The sequence below is a fragment of the Oncorhynchus keta genome, chromosome 18, assembly GCF_023373465.1.
Source record: "Oncorhynchus keta strain PuntledgeMale-10-30-2019 chromosome 18, Oket_V2, whole genome shotgun sequence".
In the NCBI taxonomy this organism is placed as follows: domain Eukaryota; kingdom Metazoa; phylum Chordata; class Actinopteri; order Salmoniformes; family Salmonidae; genus Oncorhynchus; species Oncorhynchus keta.
Window position 1 is genome coordinate 14072101 of NC_068438.1, and position 18769 is coordinate 14090869.

General features: G+C 44.3%; 1 protein-coding gene across 3 annotated transcripts in view; it reads right to left on the bottom strand.

Moving 5' to 3' along the window:
• LOC118371320 (A-kinase anchor protein SPHKAP-like) overlaps positions 1 to 18769 on the bottom strand; it is a 169213-nt gene that overhangs the window by 71631 nt on the left and 78813 nt on the right. For 2 of the 3 annotated variants that reach the window (XM_052467434.1, XM_052467437.1), the window contains exon 2: positions 4103 to 4201. In XM_052467434.1, the coding sequence (XP_052323394.1) occupies positions 4103 to 4146 (44 nt within the window). In that variant the 5' untranslated portion in view covers positions 4147 to 4201. Of the gene's footprint in view, positions 1 to 4102; positions 4202 to 12737; positions 12841 to 18769 lie in introns of those variants that run through there. The other variant, XM_052467435.1, reaches the window with a different exon arrangement.

Below are 18769 nucleotides of genomic sequence, written 5' to 3' on the forward strand. Positions count from 1 at the left end.
TTTATGTTTCTCTATGACTCTCTAGAACTCTAGGACTCTTATTTTATGTTTCTCTAGGACTCTTATTTTATGTTTCTCAAGGACTCTTATTTAATGTTTCTCTAGGACTCTCTAGGACTCTTATTTTATGTTTCTCTGGCAATTGTCGTTGTGCTGACCGTATTCACATTCCCAATAGTGATATTGTCTGCCAGCACTCTGTCCCAAATTTCCCGCAGTTTTATTGCCAGCACTCTGTCCCAAATTTCCCGCAGTTTTATTGCATTGTTGCCAATTACCATGTCAACAATGGCAATTTCCTGCACATCTGATAATATTCTGTCTCTCCCTCCTGTGGGAGGCAACCTTTGGATCCTACTGAAAAACACACAAAAAATCAAAATATTTCAAAATGTCAGTACATGTAAAAATGTGAACATACTGTATTGTACTGTAATATGTAGTTCAATTATCATTGAAGGATGCACATTCGTACTATTGATGCAACTGTTGAACGCTGCAGATTTGGTTGCACCCTTAAACCGTCCTCTCTCAAAGAGAGACCATAGTTTACAACATGGTCAATAATTGTGGCCCTTATCTCATCAGAGACCACTGCTCTTGGTCTTCCTCTCCTTTGTCCTCCACGCAGTCTCCCTGACACTCTTCTTTCCCCACCAACCTGTCTTCCTTGATCCATGTTTCCAAACTAAATCATTCCGAAGCATGTCCTCTTTTGTCTGTTTGGTAACGAGACTAAAAACAGGACACTTGGGTAGGCTTTCAGCTGAAATTGCTATCAGCTGTGTTCGGAATGATTAAATATCCTGCTGAGATTTTCTATATGTTTCAATCTGGTTACTGTAGAAATGCACAACATTTGCCATCCTTCTGTTTTGAATGTGTTTTAACAGTTTTAGAAACAGTGTGTTAGCATTTGAAAACATGTGCTGCAAATATATAGTTTCGCAGGTGGTGGAGTATGAATGAGTAAAGATTTCATGGATTTGGGAGAATGTGGTCATTGAATGCATTTTGTGTGAAAGCAATGAAAAATTATTCACAGTTTGCTCCACATACACTTCTGTTTTGCTGACTGATAATGTGACTTCAGTTTTGACCAATGCATGTTAGCAATTGAAAAAAACTGTAAACAGTGTGACAGTGTGCTGTGTGCCAGGAGCAGATGGCCAGAGCCAGGGCTCCGCAGGCGTCCTGTTGTCTGTGCAAGTCAGTCAACGTTAACTGTCTCCTTCAATAGAGATATGGACTGTCCTTTATCAGATCAAAACTATTAAGAATCTGCTAGTGAGAGTGTGTATGTGGAGGGATGGGGGCAGGACGTGTGTGTGTGTGTGTGTGTGTGTGTGTGTGTGTGTGTGTGTGTGTGTAATATATATATATATAATAATATATATGCCATTTAGCAGACGCTTTTATCCAAAGCGACTTACAGTCATGTGTGCATACATTCTACGTATGGGTGGTCCCGGGGATCGAACCCACTACCCTGGCGTTACAAGCGCCATGCTCTACCAACTGAGCTACAGAGTGTGTGTGTGTGTGTGTGTGTGTGTGTGTGTGTGTGTGTGTGTGTGTGCGTGTGCGTGTGTGTGTGTTTGTGCACGCGCACTTGTGTGTGTGTGTGCTTGTGCACGCGCACATGTGTGTGTGTGTGTGTGTGTGTGTGTGTGTGTGTGTGTGTGTGTGTGTGTGTGTGTGTGTGTGTGTGTGTGTGTCCAAGCATCTAAGCATCAACTGCGATATGAGCCTAGTTCAGAGGAACACTAAACCAGAGATGGACCAAAGCGAAGCGCCAGTGTTAGTACCTATACACAGACACACTCATCCCATTACCCGACATGTAAACCCCATATAACTTTACAAGACATTACAACCTCAATCAATGACAGTCTAGACAGATTTAAAAATAAAACCTTACGGTTTCAGTTCCCTGGTGAGTAGAGGATGAAAGGCAGAGGACAAAGGAGTGAGACTGAAAGACACAGACAGAGAGAGAGAAGGCGAAATCGAGAGAGAGAGATAGAGAAGGAAAGAAAGAGAGGAGAGAGTAAAAGAGAGATAAGAAATAGAGATAGAGAGGACAATCTCTGACTTACAGCTGGTGCTGAGCGGGAGCCCAGTGCAGCCAGTCACATTTCCTCCTAATTACTGCAACCATCCCCCATCACGCCCCCAGCACACTGATTACACACCTGCACTCAAACTGGACAGTTTTATCTCAATCTCTTCATTCAAAGACTCAATCGTGGACTCTCTTACTGACAGTTGTGGCTGCTTTGTGTGATGTATTATTGTCTCTACCTTCTTGCCCATTGTGCTGTTGTCTGTGCCCAATAATGTTTGTACCATGTTTTGTGCTGCTACCGTGTTGTGTTGGTACCATGTTGTTGTTATGTTGTGTTGCTACCATGCTGTGTTGTCATGTGTTGCTGCCTTGCTATGTTGTTGTCTTAGGTCTCTCTTTATGTAGTGTTGAAAATTAAAACACAACCCCCCCTGGCCCCTTCTAACGAGGCCCCTCTCCCCCCAAACACCCCACGTGCCTATCCCATCAGGCAGCCCTCTCCCCTGGCTCCTCTCATGCACAACCCCCCTCCCTCCACACAGCTGGGGGTGCAGGGACAGGGCGCTGCAGTTGGTACCAGTTCCCTTGGATCTCACGCTACAAACATTGATGCTAATGTTTCCTGTCAGACATGAAGCGGCTCATAAATCACACATATCACAATCAGGGAGAAAGGGACCTTTACACCATCATTGGTTAAGCTCATAGGGCACATAATGACAGCAGAAATGACCAGACATCACATACTCATCAAATAGCAGGGGTTTGTCATTAACACAAATAATGTAAAATAACTCAGTAACCTGTGTTTGACCTCCAAAATCGGTTATTGAATGAGTCGATATTGGGAAAAAAGGAAATGACCATGTGATATCTGTATATTTTCGAGTCAAATCAAGATATCTCTGGATATGACCCTTTCCCCGTGGTGGGTTAGCCAACAGTATCATCACCACATCTGTCTGGTGTGCTTCTCCTGTTTCCCTAAGGTTGTGAGATATACTCACATCCCATCACCCAATAATCCAGAACAGACTGGCATCAGTGCCATCGTCAGTGCCGCTTACACCTGCCCACAACAACTACATTCTTCCTTCCTCCTCCTCAACAGCCTTAGTCCTGTCTTTGTCTTGGTCTAGGTCTGGGTCTGGGTCTGGGTCTGGGTCTGGGTCTAGGGAGTTGTGTGCTCAGTCAGCAGGTACAGCAGCCATTAGCATTTTATGACCTCTGCCTCAGCACAGAGAAGTACTGGCCTTATCATTTTCATCTCTCTCTCTCTCTCTGGCTCTCTCTCACTCTCTCCCTCGCTACCTCCCTCCCTCCATTCCTCCCTCATTTGCTTCCTCCCTCCCTCTCTCCCTCCCTCCCTGAAGTAGCCTTGCCTAGTCCATGATGAATGGAGGCAATTTAGGGCCCGGTTCAATCAAATCTGCTTTAGCAGAAATCCGCGCAGCTGATGTTTTGATGGTAGAACTGCGTTAAAATGGTCAAATCCACAATGGCTCCCGGCATGATACTTAAGCTGACATTGCCATTGGCTGCACGGAGTGGCACTGAGATAAATCCTCTGAAGCCTTGATTTTCAATTTGACTGTCATTATTTCCATATAGCCTACACTTTCTTGTTCTGAACTTATAACGTGACTGGGACGGGTGTGGCTTATAGGACAATGATCACGAGATGATCAAGAGCAGTTGCCGATTTGACAGCTCCAACACAGTTCCACCTCCGACACCGCCAAAACATCAGCTATGCAGGTCTCAACTATGGCCGTTTAACGCTGGATCTGACTGAATCTAGCCCGGAGAGCGATGTTGTTGCCATTGGTGGACCTAGAAAGTACTCCACCATGTGGTGCGGTGGGGAAGTTGGCCTACTGAACACCACCCACAACTTTCTAAGCTGTTTACCTTAAAGGTTGTGTTCTGGATACTTTGGAACATTTCAAATCCAGTGAATCCCACAGTGCAGACTGTCATCCACCCCAACACAGTTGAGCAGATCACAAAGATGGCCTAGAGTGTTTCCCTTACCTCTCAGTGAAGTTTCTGAGCACAGTGAAGAGTGACGATAGCATCTCTTAGTTCTTGTCCTCCTTACTCTCCTCTATCTTCTGGTGGGCTGCCTTCTGTCTGCAAAGGAACATATTAAAATGTAAATATAAAATACAATTGAATGGTGGATGATAGTGTTTGTGTACATCTATATTTCACAGACACACACACAGACACACACATGCTCATGAACACACAGAGCGACTGCTATAGATGAAGGCAACAGATGGAGCTGCCTTCACCTCTCTACCACAGCACAGTGGTTTTCCCTTGTGTCATATGGCAGGTGTTTTGCTGTGACATTATGGGTATAGGAACTTGGGAAGTGAGAAGACAGCAGTACATCGTCATCTACAACACACACACACACACACACACACACACACACACACACACACACACACACACACACACACACACACACACACACACACACACACACACACACCATCTTATATCAGCCCAGCTCTCTTACACGCCTGACCACGTCTAGCTTTCTCACACATTGACATGAGCCAAGTCCTCTCTCAATCCAGTGTGTGTATGTGTGTGTGTGTATGTGTGTGCCTCATGGCTAGAGCATTTTAGTCTGCTATATGTTGCCCTGTTATTATGCCCTGTGAATCACCCACCAGCCCCAACATACTACTGCAGGGTGGGTAATAACACACACATTACTCGTGTGACTTTTAATTTGGAAACAATTTACATCCACATACACTGAGTTTACACTACATTAGGAACACCTTCCTAATATTGAGAATATTTGCCCTCAAAACAGCCTCAATTCGTCGGGGCCTGGACTCTACAAGATGTCAAAAGCGTTCCACAGGGATGCATACAAGTATTGACTCCAATGCTTCCCACAGTTGTGTCAAGTTGGCTTGATGTCCTTTTAGTAGTGGACCATTCTTGATACACATGGGAAACTGTTGAGCGTGGAAAAACCAGCAGTATTGCAGTTCTTGACACATTTCAACCAGTGTGCCTGGCACCTACTGCCATACCCCGTTCAAAGGCACTTCAATATTTTGTCTTGCCCATTCAAACTCTAAATGGCACACGTACACAATCCATGTCTCATTTGTCTCAAGGCTTAAAAATCCTTCTTTAATTAACCTGTCTCCTCCCCTTCATCTATACTGTCTCCTCCCCTTCATCAATAAGGGATCATAGCAATCCACAGTATTTCCATGGTAAACATAGCCTAAAGCCTAGCTCAGCTAGTAGAGTATGGTGCTTGTCATGCCAGGAAAGTGGGTTTGATTCCTGTTACCGCCCATATGTAAAATTGTGTGCACGCATGACTGTAATTTGTTTAGATAAAAAGAGTCTGTAAAATGGCATAAAGTTGGTCAAAGTTTAAGTGCATAGCAATGGCACAGTACAACGATTAAACTCATTAGACATACAGTTCCTCAGCCTATCATTCAGATGCAAACAGTCACTGTGCACGATGAAGAAGCCACCACACGTGTAATGAGGTTGCCATGCACAATGACCAAGTAATAAGACACATATTAATGAGGTCACGGCACACAGTGATTACTTTATTAAGGCTTCCTCCAACACAGAGATGGGGTCACAACCTTTCTGATGGATACCGAGGAGGAGAGGTCTCGCTTAACAAATTGTCTTTGGTTTGAGATCCAATCCAACCACTGATTCCTTTCAGTCGCTCTCTTAAGGGAGCTGATATACAAACACAGAGAAAAGGTTTTCCTGGTAACAGCGATTATCTTAGTTGCAGATGTTCTCCCTCTTCTTTCTACTCGACTGTCCTCTCCTTTTCTCTCCAATACCTGCCACCCGGAGTGTAAAGAGCATCATCCAACTTTCTCATCAACTGATCCCTTATTGGCCCTCGTCGTCTCCACTGTGTGCATCAACAGCTGCTCTCACGCACCAGACCACACTCCCATAACCAGCCCTTTGCCTTGCTCTTCCAGCCTGTATTACACACACACACGCACACACAGGCAGACAGACGCATAGCAAGTAAAACACTGGAATGGTAGTTTTGCAATGGAAGAATGTGCAAAGTAGAAATAAAAATAATGGGGTGCAAAGGAGCAAAATAAATTAATTAATTAAATACAGTTGGGAAAAAGGTAGTTGTTTGGGCTAAATTATAAGTGGGCTATGTACAGGTGCAGTAATCTGTAAGATGCTCTGACAGTTGGTGCTTAAAGCTCGTGTTTCCAGTTTCAGAGATTTTTGTAGTTCGTTCCAGTCATTGGCAGCAGAGAACTGGAAGGAAGAACTGGAAGAATTGGTTTTGGTAGTGACGAGAGAGATATACCTGCTGGAGCGTGTGCTACAGGTGGGAGATGCTATGGTGACCAGCGAGCTGAGATAAGGGGGGACTTTACCTAGCAGGGTCTTGTAGATGACATGGAGCCAGTGGGTTTGGCGACGAGTATGAAGCGAGGGCCAGCCAACGAGAGCGTACACGTCGCAATGGTGGGTAGTATATGGGGCTTTGGTGACAAAACGGATTGCACTGTGATAGACTGCATCCAATTTGTTGAGTAGGGTGTTGGAGGTTATTTTGTAAATAACATCGCCAAAGTCGAGGATTGGTAGGATGGTCAGTTTTACAAGGGTAGCAGTTTGGGTCAAGAGTGTCCCCCCCTTTGAAGAGGGGGATGACCGCAGCTGCTTTCCAATCTTTGGGAATCTCAGACGACACGAAAGAGAGGTTGAACAGGCTAGTAATAGGGGTGGCAACAATTTCGGCAGATAATTTTAGAAAGAAAGGGTCCAGATTGTCTAGCCCGGCTGATTTGTAGGGGTCCAGATTTTTCAGCTCTTTCAGAATATCAGCTGAATGGATTTGAGAGAAGGAGAAATGGGGAAGGCTTGGGCGAGTTGCTGTTGGGGGTGCAGTGCTGTTGAACGGGGTAGGAGTAGCCAGGTGGAAAGCATGGCCAGCCGTAGAAAAATGCTTATTGAAATTCTCAATTATGGTGGATTTATCAGTGGTGACAGTGTTTCCTATCTTCAGTGCAGTGGGCAGCTGGGAGGAGGTGTTCTTATTCTCCATGGACTTTACAGTGTCCCAGAACTTTTTTGAGTTAGTGTTGCAGGAAGCAAATTTCTGCTTGAAAAAGCTAGCCTTGGCTTTTCTAACTGCCTGTGTATAACGGTTTCTAGCTTCCCTGAACAGCTGCATATCATGGGGCTGTTCGATGCTAATGCAGAACGCCATAGGATGTTTTTGTGTTGGTTAAGGGCAGTCAGGTCTGGGGAGAACCAAGGGCTATATCTGTTCCTGGTTCTAAATTTCTTGAATGGGGCATGTTTATTTAAGATGGTTAGGAAGGCATTTAAAAAAATATCCAGGCATCCTCTACTGACGGGATGAGATCAATATCCTTCCAGGATACCCCGGCCAGGTCGATTAGAAAGGCCTGCTCGCTGAAGTGTTTCAGGGAGCGTTTTACAGTGATGAGTGGAGGTCGTTTGACCGCTGACCCATTACGGATGCAGGCAATGAGGCAGTGATCGCTGAGATCTTGGTTGAAGACAGCAGAGGTGTATTTAGAGGGGAAGTTGGTTAGGATGATATCTATGAGGGTGCCTGTGTTTAAGGCTTTGGGGGGGTACCTGGTAGGTTCATTGATAATTTGAGTGAGATTGAGGGCATCAAGTTAAGATTGTAGGATGGCTGGGGTGTTAAGCATGTTCCAGTTCAGGTCGCCTAGCAGCACGAGCTCTGAAGATAGATGGGGGGCAATCAGTTCACATATGGTGTCCAGAGCACAGCTGGGGGCAGAGGGTGGTCTATAGCAGGCGGCAACGGTGAGAGACTTGTTTTTAGAGAGGTGGATTTTTAAAAGTAGAAGTTCAAATTGTTTGGGTACAGACCTGGATAGTAGGACAGAACTCTGCAGGCTATCTTTGCAGTAGATTGCAACACCGACCCTTTGGCAGTTCCATCTTGTCTGAAAATGTTGTAATTAATATATATGCCATTTAGCAGACGCTTTTATCCAAAGCGACTTACAGTCATGTGTGCATACATTCTACGTATGGGTGGTCCCGGGAATCGAACCCACTACCCTGGTGTTACAAGCGCCATGCTCTACCAACTGTGCTACAGAAGGACCACACAATTTGGAATAAAAATTTCAGAATTTTTGGTGGTCTTCCTAAGCCAGGATTCAGACACAGCTAGAACATCCGGGTTGGCAGAGTGTGCTAAAGCAGTGAATAGAACAAACTTAGGGAGGAGGCTTCTAATGTTAACATGCATGAAACCAAGGCTATTACGGTTACAGAAGTCATCAAAAGAGAGGGCCTGGGGAATAGGAGTGGAGCTAGGCACTGCAGGGCCTGGATTCACCTCTACATCGCCAGAGGAACATAGGAGGAGAAGAATAAGGGTACGGCTAAAAGCAATAAGAATTGGTCGTCTAGAACGTCTGGAACCATAACACTTCCATCTAGGTGGTGAGGGTAGGCAACAACACTGCCACCACGCTGATCCTCAATAGTGGGGCCCCCCAAGGGTGTGTGCTCAGCCCCCTCCTGTACTCCCTGTTCACTCATGAATGTGTGGCTACACACGACTCCAACTGCTGATGACATGACAGGGTCAGGCCTGATTACCAACAATGACGAGACAGCCTACAGGGAGGAGGTTAATGCCCTGGCTAAGGAGCTGATTGTGGACTACAGGAGGCAGAAGAGGGAGTGTGCCATCATCCACATGGGGATGAAGGCACAGTGGAGAGGGTCAAAACCTTAAATTTCCTTGGCGTGCACATCACAGAGGACCTGAAATGGTCTCGCCACACCGACACCGTGGTGAAGAAGGTACAACAGCGCCTCTACAACCTCAGGCAGCTGAATAAATCCGACATGGCCCCCAAGACCCTCACAAACTTCTACAGATGCACCATTCTGTCAGGCTGCATCACAGCTTGGTACGGCAACTGCACCGCCCTCAACCGTATGGCTCTCCAGACGGTGGTGTAGTCAGTCCGAAGTATCACAGAGGGCAAGCTGCGTGCCCCCCTTACTGCACTGGTGTCAAAGAAAAGCCAAGACGATCATCAAGGACTTCAGCCAACGAAGCTGTGATCTGTTCACTCTGCTACCATCTAGCAGACAGAGATGGTACAGGTGCATAAAAGCCGGGACCGAGAGACTGAAAAACAGCATCTATCTCCAGGCCATCAGACTGTTGACCAGCCATCACTAGCCGACTACATACCTGGTACTCTGCCCTGCACCTTGAGACTAATGCCACATCTATATAGTCATTGAATGCTGGTCACCTCATATTATTATTATTATTATTATTATTATTATTCTGTTTATGTACTGTTATATCACTGTGTATGATAATACAGTATTCTCGACCAAGCTAATCCTAATATAGCTACTACTGTACATACCATTTTCTTTTCAAATGATATACTGTCTATACACACCATGTATTTATATTCTACATTTTGACACATGCTCACGCAAATTTTTACTCTCTACTCTGGATTGTTACTTGGGCTCGTTCTGTAAAGGGGGCATATAAGCATACAATGAAAGCTCTTACAATATTAATTGATTACATTTCTCTACAACAGGTTATAGGCTACATGTGCACTACATATGCACCACCAAGTCAGAACAGTAGGCAAAATTAGGAAGGGAAAATAGACTAAATTATTTGGGTGAGGCACATGGGCTACTAACAGCGTACTACACAACATACACTTAGTAAGTCTGGCATTCTCTGGATTGATGGTGCTTTCAAGACAACTGGGAACTCGAAAATAAAAGCTTGAATCATGATGACGTCGGTGATCTTCAGGTCGGAGCTCTAGAAAGAATCCTGAGTTCCCGAGTTACAATTCCGAGTTGGATGACCGTTCAAAACGTGTTTTCCCAGTCAGAGCTCGTTTATTCCCCGAGTTCCAAGTTGTCTTGAACTCACTGAAGTCACATTTCCCAGGTCCAAGTTAACAGTTGTTTTGAGCGTGGCAGAAATCATGCTGGATTGACAGCATGGCCAAAGTTGAATGCTTATAATTTTAAGCTTGTAAAAGAGGCCCTTAAACCCAGATTTGGGACCACACACACCCACTACGCTGAATAGCGGGCTTGTGATTGCTTTGCAATGCTTGCAGTTAGCCACTGATTCCTTCCAAACCACGCAATGTTGAATTTGCGATTTCCAACTTGTTGTGTAATGTTTATGTCCAATGACCGATAAGCACCGATATGTTTTATCTATAATTTCTATTCATTATTTATCTTCATATGACAAGGATTAAAAAAGATTTGCCAGTAGATTGTCGACTTGATTCATGATGATGACTGCTAGGTTGAGATTTTGAAAGTATGATGTTGACATGATCAGTCCAATCAATGCTACTGTAGATAAAACATTATTTGATATCATTTTGTCTGCAGCCAATAACCTTGAGCCACCTTGAACGGTTATTTCTAATGTAGCTCTAGGGCAGCACCCAAGGGGCTTGATTTTTACCCATAGATTTGGTGGTACATGGTGTCCCCGTGAGTGACAGAACACTGAGCCAATCACGGTGCAACTAGAGAACACTACCAACACCTAGGCTCCGTATTTTCCACTGGCCGCCCCACCACCACAGAAAGCACTGAGCTGCAGTAGGCTGAAACACCTGCATTTTGGAGCTGCCTTACTCAAGAAAGCAAAAAAGGGACCATGTTTGTATGCAGCTTTATTGACTCAAGTATTATTATTATTATTTTTTTACATGGTTTGCAAACTGATGTGTCCCATATTAATGCCAAAATAACATGCAAAACAGGTTACCCAAAAACAAAACAAAAATCAGTTTATTTTTACAAATGTATTTTTTGATAAAAACAGGTGGGTAGAGGGTTAAAAGGTAAAGAGAATGATGGGAAGAGGGGGACATAAACTAAGAGAGAGAGAGATACACTGAGAGAAAGAGAGGGAGCAAAGTGGGAAAAGACGGAGTGAAATAGATATGAAAGAAGGGAGAATGTGTACTCAGTCATTCAGGACATGTGATGATGACAGGTCAAGTCATGTCAAGTAACAAGTGGGCATCAGAGCGCAGTGACACAATGCATGCTGGGAGGCATGAGGGTGAATTGAAATTAGCCCCTGGTTCAGTGCCTATATTGTGTGTGAGCATGCATGCACGTGTGTGTGTTTCTAAGCTGAAAAGAGGGGGGCTTGGGTGTCCAGAATGTTGAATAGATTTACACTGCTACCAGACTCAACCATCTATTGAACATACTCAACAGTGACAACACAACAGTTATGGTACAGACACACCAAGACATCTGACTGCCGATAGGTACTTAGCACAGTAGGAGGACGTTCCTTCTCTTGCTAGAACAAAACACTTCCCTGCTGTGTACCAACCTGTTTACAGACGAACCTGCTGTCTCCACATGTAGAATTGCAATGCTCGTCATTGGCCAAAAACTTGGCTTAAAGACAATCAGAGAGCACAAACCTCCGTGTGGGGGAGCCAACAGAAGTGGCATACATATTTTACAAGGAGTTTTGTGCTTGAAGAAGGATTTCTTTGTTAGGTTCAGTTTGATAATATGCACCTGCTCATTAGGTAGCTAGCTAACGTTAGCTTGCAAATTGAGTCAGGCAGTCACACACACTTCATATGAAATGAATGGGGTGGTAAGTGCAGCACAATGCACACACCACTAAATGCTTTCCCAAGCTTGCTGTCTAGCAAGATGAAGAATAAATCATTTTCTGAAATCTCCGTTATCCCATACTGCCAGGGCCATTTTGCTTGCTGGCTAATGTTAGCTTGATGGGTTAGCTAGCTAGCTACTCCACAAATTCTCGAAAGCTAACAGGCAGCTGCTTCATTCAAAAATGAATCCATTGTGATAATGTTGCTAGCTACGCTGGTTATCTAGTTGTGGCCATTTGGTTAGTATCAACAAGGGCTTTATACAAATTCTACCTAGCAACAACAGCACATCTTGCTAGTTAGCTTAGTTAGCTTACATTGGCTACAGCAGGCACAAGCCAAACAAGCTACTGCCATCTTGTGGCCTGCAGTATTTAAATGAAGCAAATTGGAGGTAAAACTGTTCTATGGGAACAACAAAACATTAAGCACCTGTCGACAGTCAAATTTTTCGATGTGTCTGACAATTAGGGAGCTAGCTGGAGACTCCCTCCATCTGGATTTATAGAGGAGTGTAGAGTAGTGTGCACACTTATTACTATGAAATTATTAAAATGGGACACTTGTCCAGTATTGGACAAAAATTTTATTCTAAGAAGACCTGCCTTATGAATTATTTGAGAACTAACTATATCAGACAAAAATCAGAACAATAGTAATAACTGATTTTTGTGAATGTATGAATTATTTGAGAATCAATTGGAGAAACACAATTATTTTATACCATCAACAGTTAACTACACTAATCAAAACATTTACAGACATAATGCGAATGATCATAGAAAAAGGGAGTGAATAGAGTGAAAGATAAGAAAAGACCTCAAGATATCTGAATATGTGAGTGTTATACTCAGTCTGTGGGCAGAGTCTTTGATCCTTGGCTCTGGTTAGGTCTCATGGAGGAGAACAAAACTGCTGTTTGCCCTTACTTGTTGCTCTCTTCCTCTCCTCTGAGTTGGGTGGTTCCTTGGACTGCTCCTTGGGGTTGTGTCCCTTCCTTGAGTTGTGCTCTCATTGTCTTCTCCTTCTTTCCTTGAAGAAAGTTAGCTTAAGTATACCGTTCAGGTTACACTAGCTCTTTAAAGTCTTATGTCTCCTTCTGAGACTGTTTAATGGACTCTTCCATCCCAACTTCTGTACTGGATTACAGGCACTATTCCCTAAAAGGTACTTCCCCCCTGAGTACTTATACCCTAAAACGTAGTAACTTCTCTAACTTATCAGTTACCCGTTCTTGCCATTAAATACCAGCCCCTCATATCACTCTTGGGAAGCCTCGGATATAGGTGCAAGTTAGTACCACTGACATTCTCAGCCACATACATAGGCTTACAGTAGGCCTACGTGGACTCCAGATTGCAGGCTAAGACTTAAGCAAAGCAATCGGCTAGGTATTCCTCTGTTTCATCTGTTATGGGCAGCCTAGCTGTTTGGAAAAGAAGGTGCTTTCTGTGTCAAAGAACTTTGACATGTTTGAATACTTTTTCAAATGTAATGTGAGTTGTGGATTAAAATAAAGTATTTTAAATATGTGTGTTTGTGTGTGTATGTGTGTGTGAAATATAGAGAGTGACAAGTTGGTATCTTACACTCACTGCTCCTAAGAAACTGTGTTAAACCAATGCTGGATTTGGCCTCAAGCAACATTGAGTTCCTCAGTACACTTCTCAAACCGCTCTGTGTCTCAATACGGCATTCCTTTGCTCAAGAGTTGAAACACTGCTGAACTAAGAGAAAGAGAAGAGAGAGAAATATGCAAAATGTGAAAAATATAAATACAAATCCACAAACTGTTGACAAATTCAAAGCATACAAAACATTTCCGCTCTGTCTGTCTGTCTGTCTGTCTGTCTGTCTGTCTGTCTGTCTGTCTGTCTGTCTGTCTGTCTGTCTGTAAGTTGTTGTGGTGTTGAGGAGCAAGGTCATTACAGACTGAAGGATGGGAAGACAGATGAGGAGAGGGTTAGGTTAGGGGTTCTGCTAATTCACAAGTCGCTGTGGAATGGTGATGACAGCTCAGCATAATCACATGAACCAGGAGCACTGGTTAACCATTAACCAGCCCCACTGGCAGTCTGAGTGAACTCACTTCACAATAACACGGTAGAGACAGGAAGCCACCCTCACTCTTACATACTGTGTCTATATCAGGTGTGATCGGAAGGTTTAGTGGAGGGAGAAGAAGAGAGAGAGAGTGAGACGGCTTGGGGTGAGATGAAAAACAGTAAAGAGAGCTGGTGGAAGAATAGAGAAAACATTTTCATTAATCATTTTGGTGTGTGTTTTTTAGTGTTGCGTTGCATTGATAAGACAGTGCTGGTTGTGTATTGGGAGCAGGTATCATCCTCTACTCTCAGTGGAGCCCTTTTTGCAAGCTCCTGCATTCTGTCTTCATTAACTTTGACAGCCTCTTTCTGCCCCTCTCCTTTTTCTCCTCTTCTAAATATTTATCTCCATTTCTCCCCCCTCTGTCCCCCTCTCTCCTTCCCTCTCTCTCTTTCTCTTCTTTCTCCCCCACTTTCCCTGTCTCCCTCCCTCTGCCTTTCTCTTTCATCCCTCTCCCTTTCTCCCTCACTCTCTTTTTCCCTCTATTTCTATCCTTCTTCCTCTCTTCCTCTCTGTTTCTGTTCCTCTCTTCCTCTCTGTTTCTGTTCCTCTCTTCCTCTCTGTTTCTGTTCCTCTCTGTTTCTGTTCCACTCTTCCTCTCTGTTTCTGTTCCTCTCTGTTTCTGTTCCACTCTTCCTCTCTGTTTCTGTTCCTCTCTTCCTCTCTGTTTCTGTTCCTCTCTTCCTCTCTGTTTCTGTTCCTCTCTGTTTCTGTTCCACTCTTCCTCTCTGTTTCTGTTCCTCTCTGTTTCTGTTCCACTCTTCCTCTCTGTTTCTGTTCCTCTCTTCCTCTCTGTTTCTGTTCCTCTCTTCCTCTCTGTTTCTGTTCCTCTCTTCCTCTCTGTTTCTGTTCCTCTCTTCCTCTCTGTTTCTGTTCCTCTCTGTTTCTGTTCCACTCTTCCTCTCTGTTTCTGTTCCTCTCTTCCTCTCTGTTTCTGTTCCTCTCTTCCTCTCTGTTTCTGTTCCTCTCTTCCTCTCTGTTTCTGTTCCTCTCTTCCTCTCTGTTTCTGTTCCTCTCTTCCTCTCTGTTTCTGTTCCTCTCTTCCTCTCTGTTTCTGTTCCTCTCTTCCTCTCTGTTTCTGTTCCTGTCTTCCTCTCTGTTTCTGTTCCACTCTTCCTCTCTATTTCTGTTCCTCTCTTCCTCTGTGTTTCTGTTCCTCTCTTCCTCTCTGTTTCTGTTCCTCTCTGTTTCTGTTCCACTCTTCCTCTCTGTTTCTGTTCCTCTCTTCCTCTCTGTTTCTGTTCCTCTCTTCCTCTCTGTTTCTGTTCCTCTCTTCCTCTCTGTTTCTGTTCCTCTCTGTTTCTGTTCATCTCTTCCTCTCTGTTTCTGTTCCTCTCTTCCTCTCTGTTTCTGTTCCTCTCTTCCTCTCTGTTTCTGTTCCACTCTTCCTCTCTATTTCTGTTCCTCTCTTCCTCTCTGTTTCTGTTCCTCTCTTCCTCTCTGTTTCTGTTCCTCTCTTCCTCTCTGTTTCTGTTCCTCTCTTCCTCTCTGTTTATGTTCCTCTCTTCCTCTCTATTTCTGTTCCTCTCTTCCTCTCTGTTTCTGTTCCTCTCTGTTCCTGTTCCACTCTTCCTCTCTGTTTCTGTTCCTCTCTTCCTCTCTATTTCTGTTCCTCTCTTCCTCTCTGTTTCTGTTCCTCTCTTCCTCTCTGTTTCTGTTCCTCTCTTCCTCTCTGTTTCTGTTCCTATCTTCCTCTCTGTTTATGTTCCTCTCTTCCTCTCTATTTCTGTTCCTCTCTTCCTCTCTGTTTCTGTTCCTCTCTGTTCCTGTTCCACTCTTCCTCTCTGTTTCTGTTCCTCTCTTCCTCTCTGTTTCTGTTCCTCTCTTCCTCTCTGTTTCTGTTCCTCTCTTCCTCTCTGTTTCTGTTCCTCTCTTCCTCTCTGTTTCTGTTCCTCTCTGTTTCTGTTCCACTCTTCCTCTCTGTTTCTGTTCCTCTCTTCCTCTCTGTTTCTCTTCCTCTCTTCCTCTCTGTTTCGGTTCCTCTCTTCCTCTGTTTCTGTTCCTCTCTTCCTCTCTGTTTCTGTTCCTCTCTTCCTCTCTGTTTCTGTTCCTCTCTTCCTCTCTGTTTCTGTTCCTCTCTTCCTCTCTGTTTCTGTTCCTCTCTGTTCTGTTCCTCTCTGTTTCTGTTCCTCTCTTCCTCTCTGTTTCTGTTCCTCTCTTCCTCTCTGTTTCTGTTCCTCTCTTCCTCTCTGTTTCTGTTCCTCTCTTCCTCTCTGTTTCTGTTCCTCTCTGTTTCTGTTCATCTCTTCCTCTCTGTTTCTGTTCCTCTCTGTTCTGTTCCTCTCTGTTTCTGTTCCTCTCTTCCTCTCTGTTTCTGTTCCTCTCTTCCTCTCTGTTTCTGTTCCTCTCTTCCTCTCTGTTTCTGTTCCTCTCTTCCTCTCTGTTTCTGTTCCTCTCTGTTTCTGTTCATCTCTTCCTCTCTGTTCTGTTCCTCTCTGTTTCTGTTCCTCTCTTCCTCTCTGTTTCTGTTCCTCTCTTCCTCTCTGTTTCTGTTCCTCTCTTCCTCTCTGTTTCTGTTCCTCTCTTCCTCTCTGTTTCTGTTCCTCTCTGTTTCTGTTCGTCTCTTCCTCTCTGTTTCTGTTCCTCTCTTCCTCTCTGTTTCTGTTCCACTCTTCCTCTCTATTTCTGTTCCTCTCTTCCTCTCTGTTTCTGTTCCTCTCTTCCTCTCTGTTTCTGTTCCTCTCTTCCTCTCTGTTTCTGTTCCTCTCTTCCTCTCTGTTTATGTTCCTCTCTTCCTCTCTATTTCTGTTCCTCTCTTCCTCTCTGTTTCTGTTCCTCTCTGTTCCTGTTCCACTCTTCCTCTCTGTTTCTGTTCCTCTCTTCCTCTCTATTTCTGTTCCTCTCTTCCTCTCTGTTTCTGTTCCTCTCTTCCTCTCTGTTTCTGTTCCTCTCTTCCTCTCTGTTTCTGTTCCTATCTTCCTCTCTGTTTCTGTTCCTCTCTGTTTCTGTTCCTCTCTTCCTCTCTGTTTCTGTTCCTCTCTTCCTCTCTGTTTCTGTTCCTCTCTTCCTCTCTATTTCTGTTCCTCTCTTCCTCTCTGTTTCTGTTCCTCTCTGTTTCTGTTCCACTCTTCCTCTCTGTTTCTGTTCCTCTCTTCCTCTCTATTTCTGTTCCTCTCTTCCTCTCTGTTTCTGTTCCTCTCTTCCTCTCTGTTTCTGTTCCTCTCTTCCTCTCTGTTTCTGTTCCTCTCTGTTTCTGTTCCACTCTTCCTCTCTGTTTCTGTTCCTCTCTTCCTCTCTATTTCTGTTCCTCTCTTCCTCTCTGTTTCTGTTCCTCTCTTCCTCTCTGTTTCTGTTCCTCTCTTCCTCTCTGTTTCTGTTCCTCTCTTCCTTTCTGTTTCTGTTCCTCTCTTCCTCTCTGTTTCTGTTCCTCTCTTCCTCTCTGTTTCTGTTCCTCTCTTCCTTTCTGTTTCTGTTCCTCTCTTCCTCTCTGTTTCTGTTCCTCTCTTCCTCTCTGTTTCTGTTCCTCTCTTCCTCTCTGTTTCTGTTCCTCTCTTCCTTTCTGTTTCTGTTCCTCTCTTCCTCTCTGTTTCTGTTCCTCTCTTCCTCTCTGTTTCTGTTCCACTCTTCCTCTCTATTTCTGTTCCTCTCTTCCTCTCTGTTTCTGTTCCTCTCTTCCTCTCTGTTTCTGTTCCTCTCTTCCTTTCTGTTTCTGTTCCTCTCTTCCTCTCTGTTTCTGTTCCTCTCTTCCTCTCTGTTTCTGTTCCTCTCTTCCTCTCTGTTTCTGTTCCACTCTTCCTCTCTGTTTCTGTTCCTCTCTTCCTCTCTGTTTCTGTTCCTCTCTGTTTCTGTTTCTGTTCCTCTCTTCCTCTCTGTTTCTGTTCCTCTCTTCCTCTCTGTTTCTGTTCCTCTCTTCCTCTCTGTTTCGGTTCCTCTCTTCCCCTCTGTTTCTGTTCCACTCTTCCTCTCTGTTTCTGTTCCACTCTTCCTCTCTGTTTCTGTTCCTCTCTTCCTCTCTATTTCTGTTCCTCTCTTCCTCTGTTTCTGTTCCTCTCTTCCTCTCTGTTTCTGTTCCTCTCTTCCTCTCTGTTTCTGTTCCTCTCTTCCTCTCTGTTTCTGTTCCTCTCTTCCTCTCTGTTTCTGTTCCTCTCTTCCTCTCTGTTTCTGTTCCTCTCTTCCTCTCTGTTTCTGTTCCTCTCTGTTTCTGTTCCTCTCTTCCTCTCTGTTTCTGTTCCTCTCTTCCTCTCTGTTTCTGTTCCTCTCTTCCTCTCTGTTTCTGTTCCTCTCTTCCTCTCTGTTTCTGTTCCTCTCTTCCTCTCTGTTTCTGTTCCTCTCTTCCTCTCTGTTTCTGTTCCTCTCTTCCTCTCTGTTTCTGTTCCTCTCTTCCTCTCTGTTTCGGTTCCTCTCTTCCTCTGTTTCTGTTCCTCTCTTCCTCTCTGTTTCTGTTCCTCTCTTCCTCTCTGTTTCTGTTCCTCTCTTCCTCTCTGTTTCTGTTCCTCTCTTCCTCTCTGTTTCTGTTCCTCTCTGTTCTGTTCCTCTCTGTTTCTGTTCCTCTCTTCCTCTCTGTTTCTGTTCCTCTCTTCCTCTCTGTTTCTGTTCCTCTCTTCCTCTCTGTTTCTGTTCCTCTCTTCCTCTCTGTTTCTGTTCCTCTCTGTTTCTGTTCATCTCTTCCTCTCTGTTTCTGTTCCTCTCTGTTCTGTTCCTCTCTGTTTCTGTTCCTCTCTTCCTCTCTGTTTCTGTTCCTCTCTTCCTCTCTGTTTCTGTTCCTCTCTTCCTCTCTGTTTCTGTTCCTCTCTTCCTCTCTGTTTCTGTTCCTCTCTGTTTCTGTTCATCTCTTCCTCTCTGTTCTGTTCCTCTCTGTTTCTGTTCCTCTCTTCCTCTCTGTTTCTGTTCCTCTCTTCCTCTCTGTTTCTGTTCC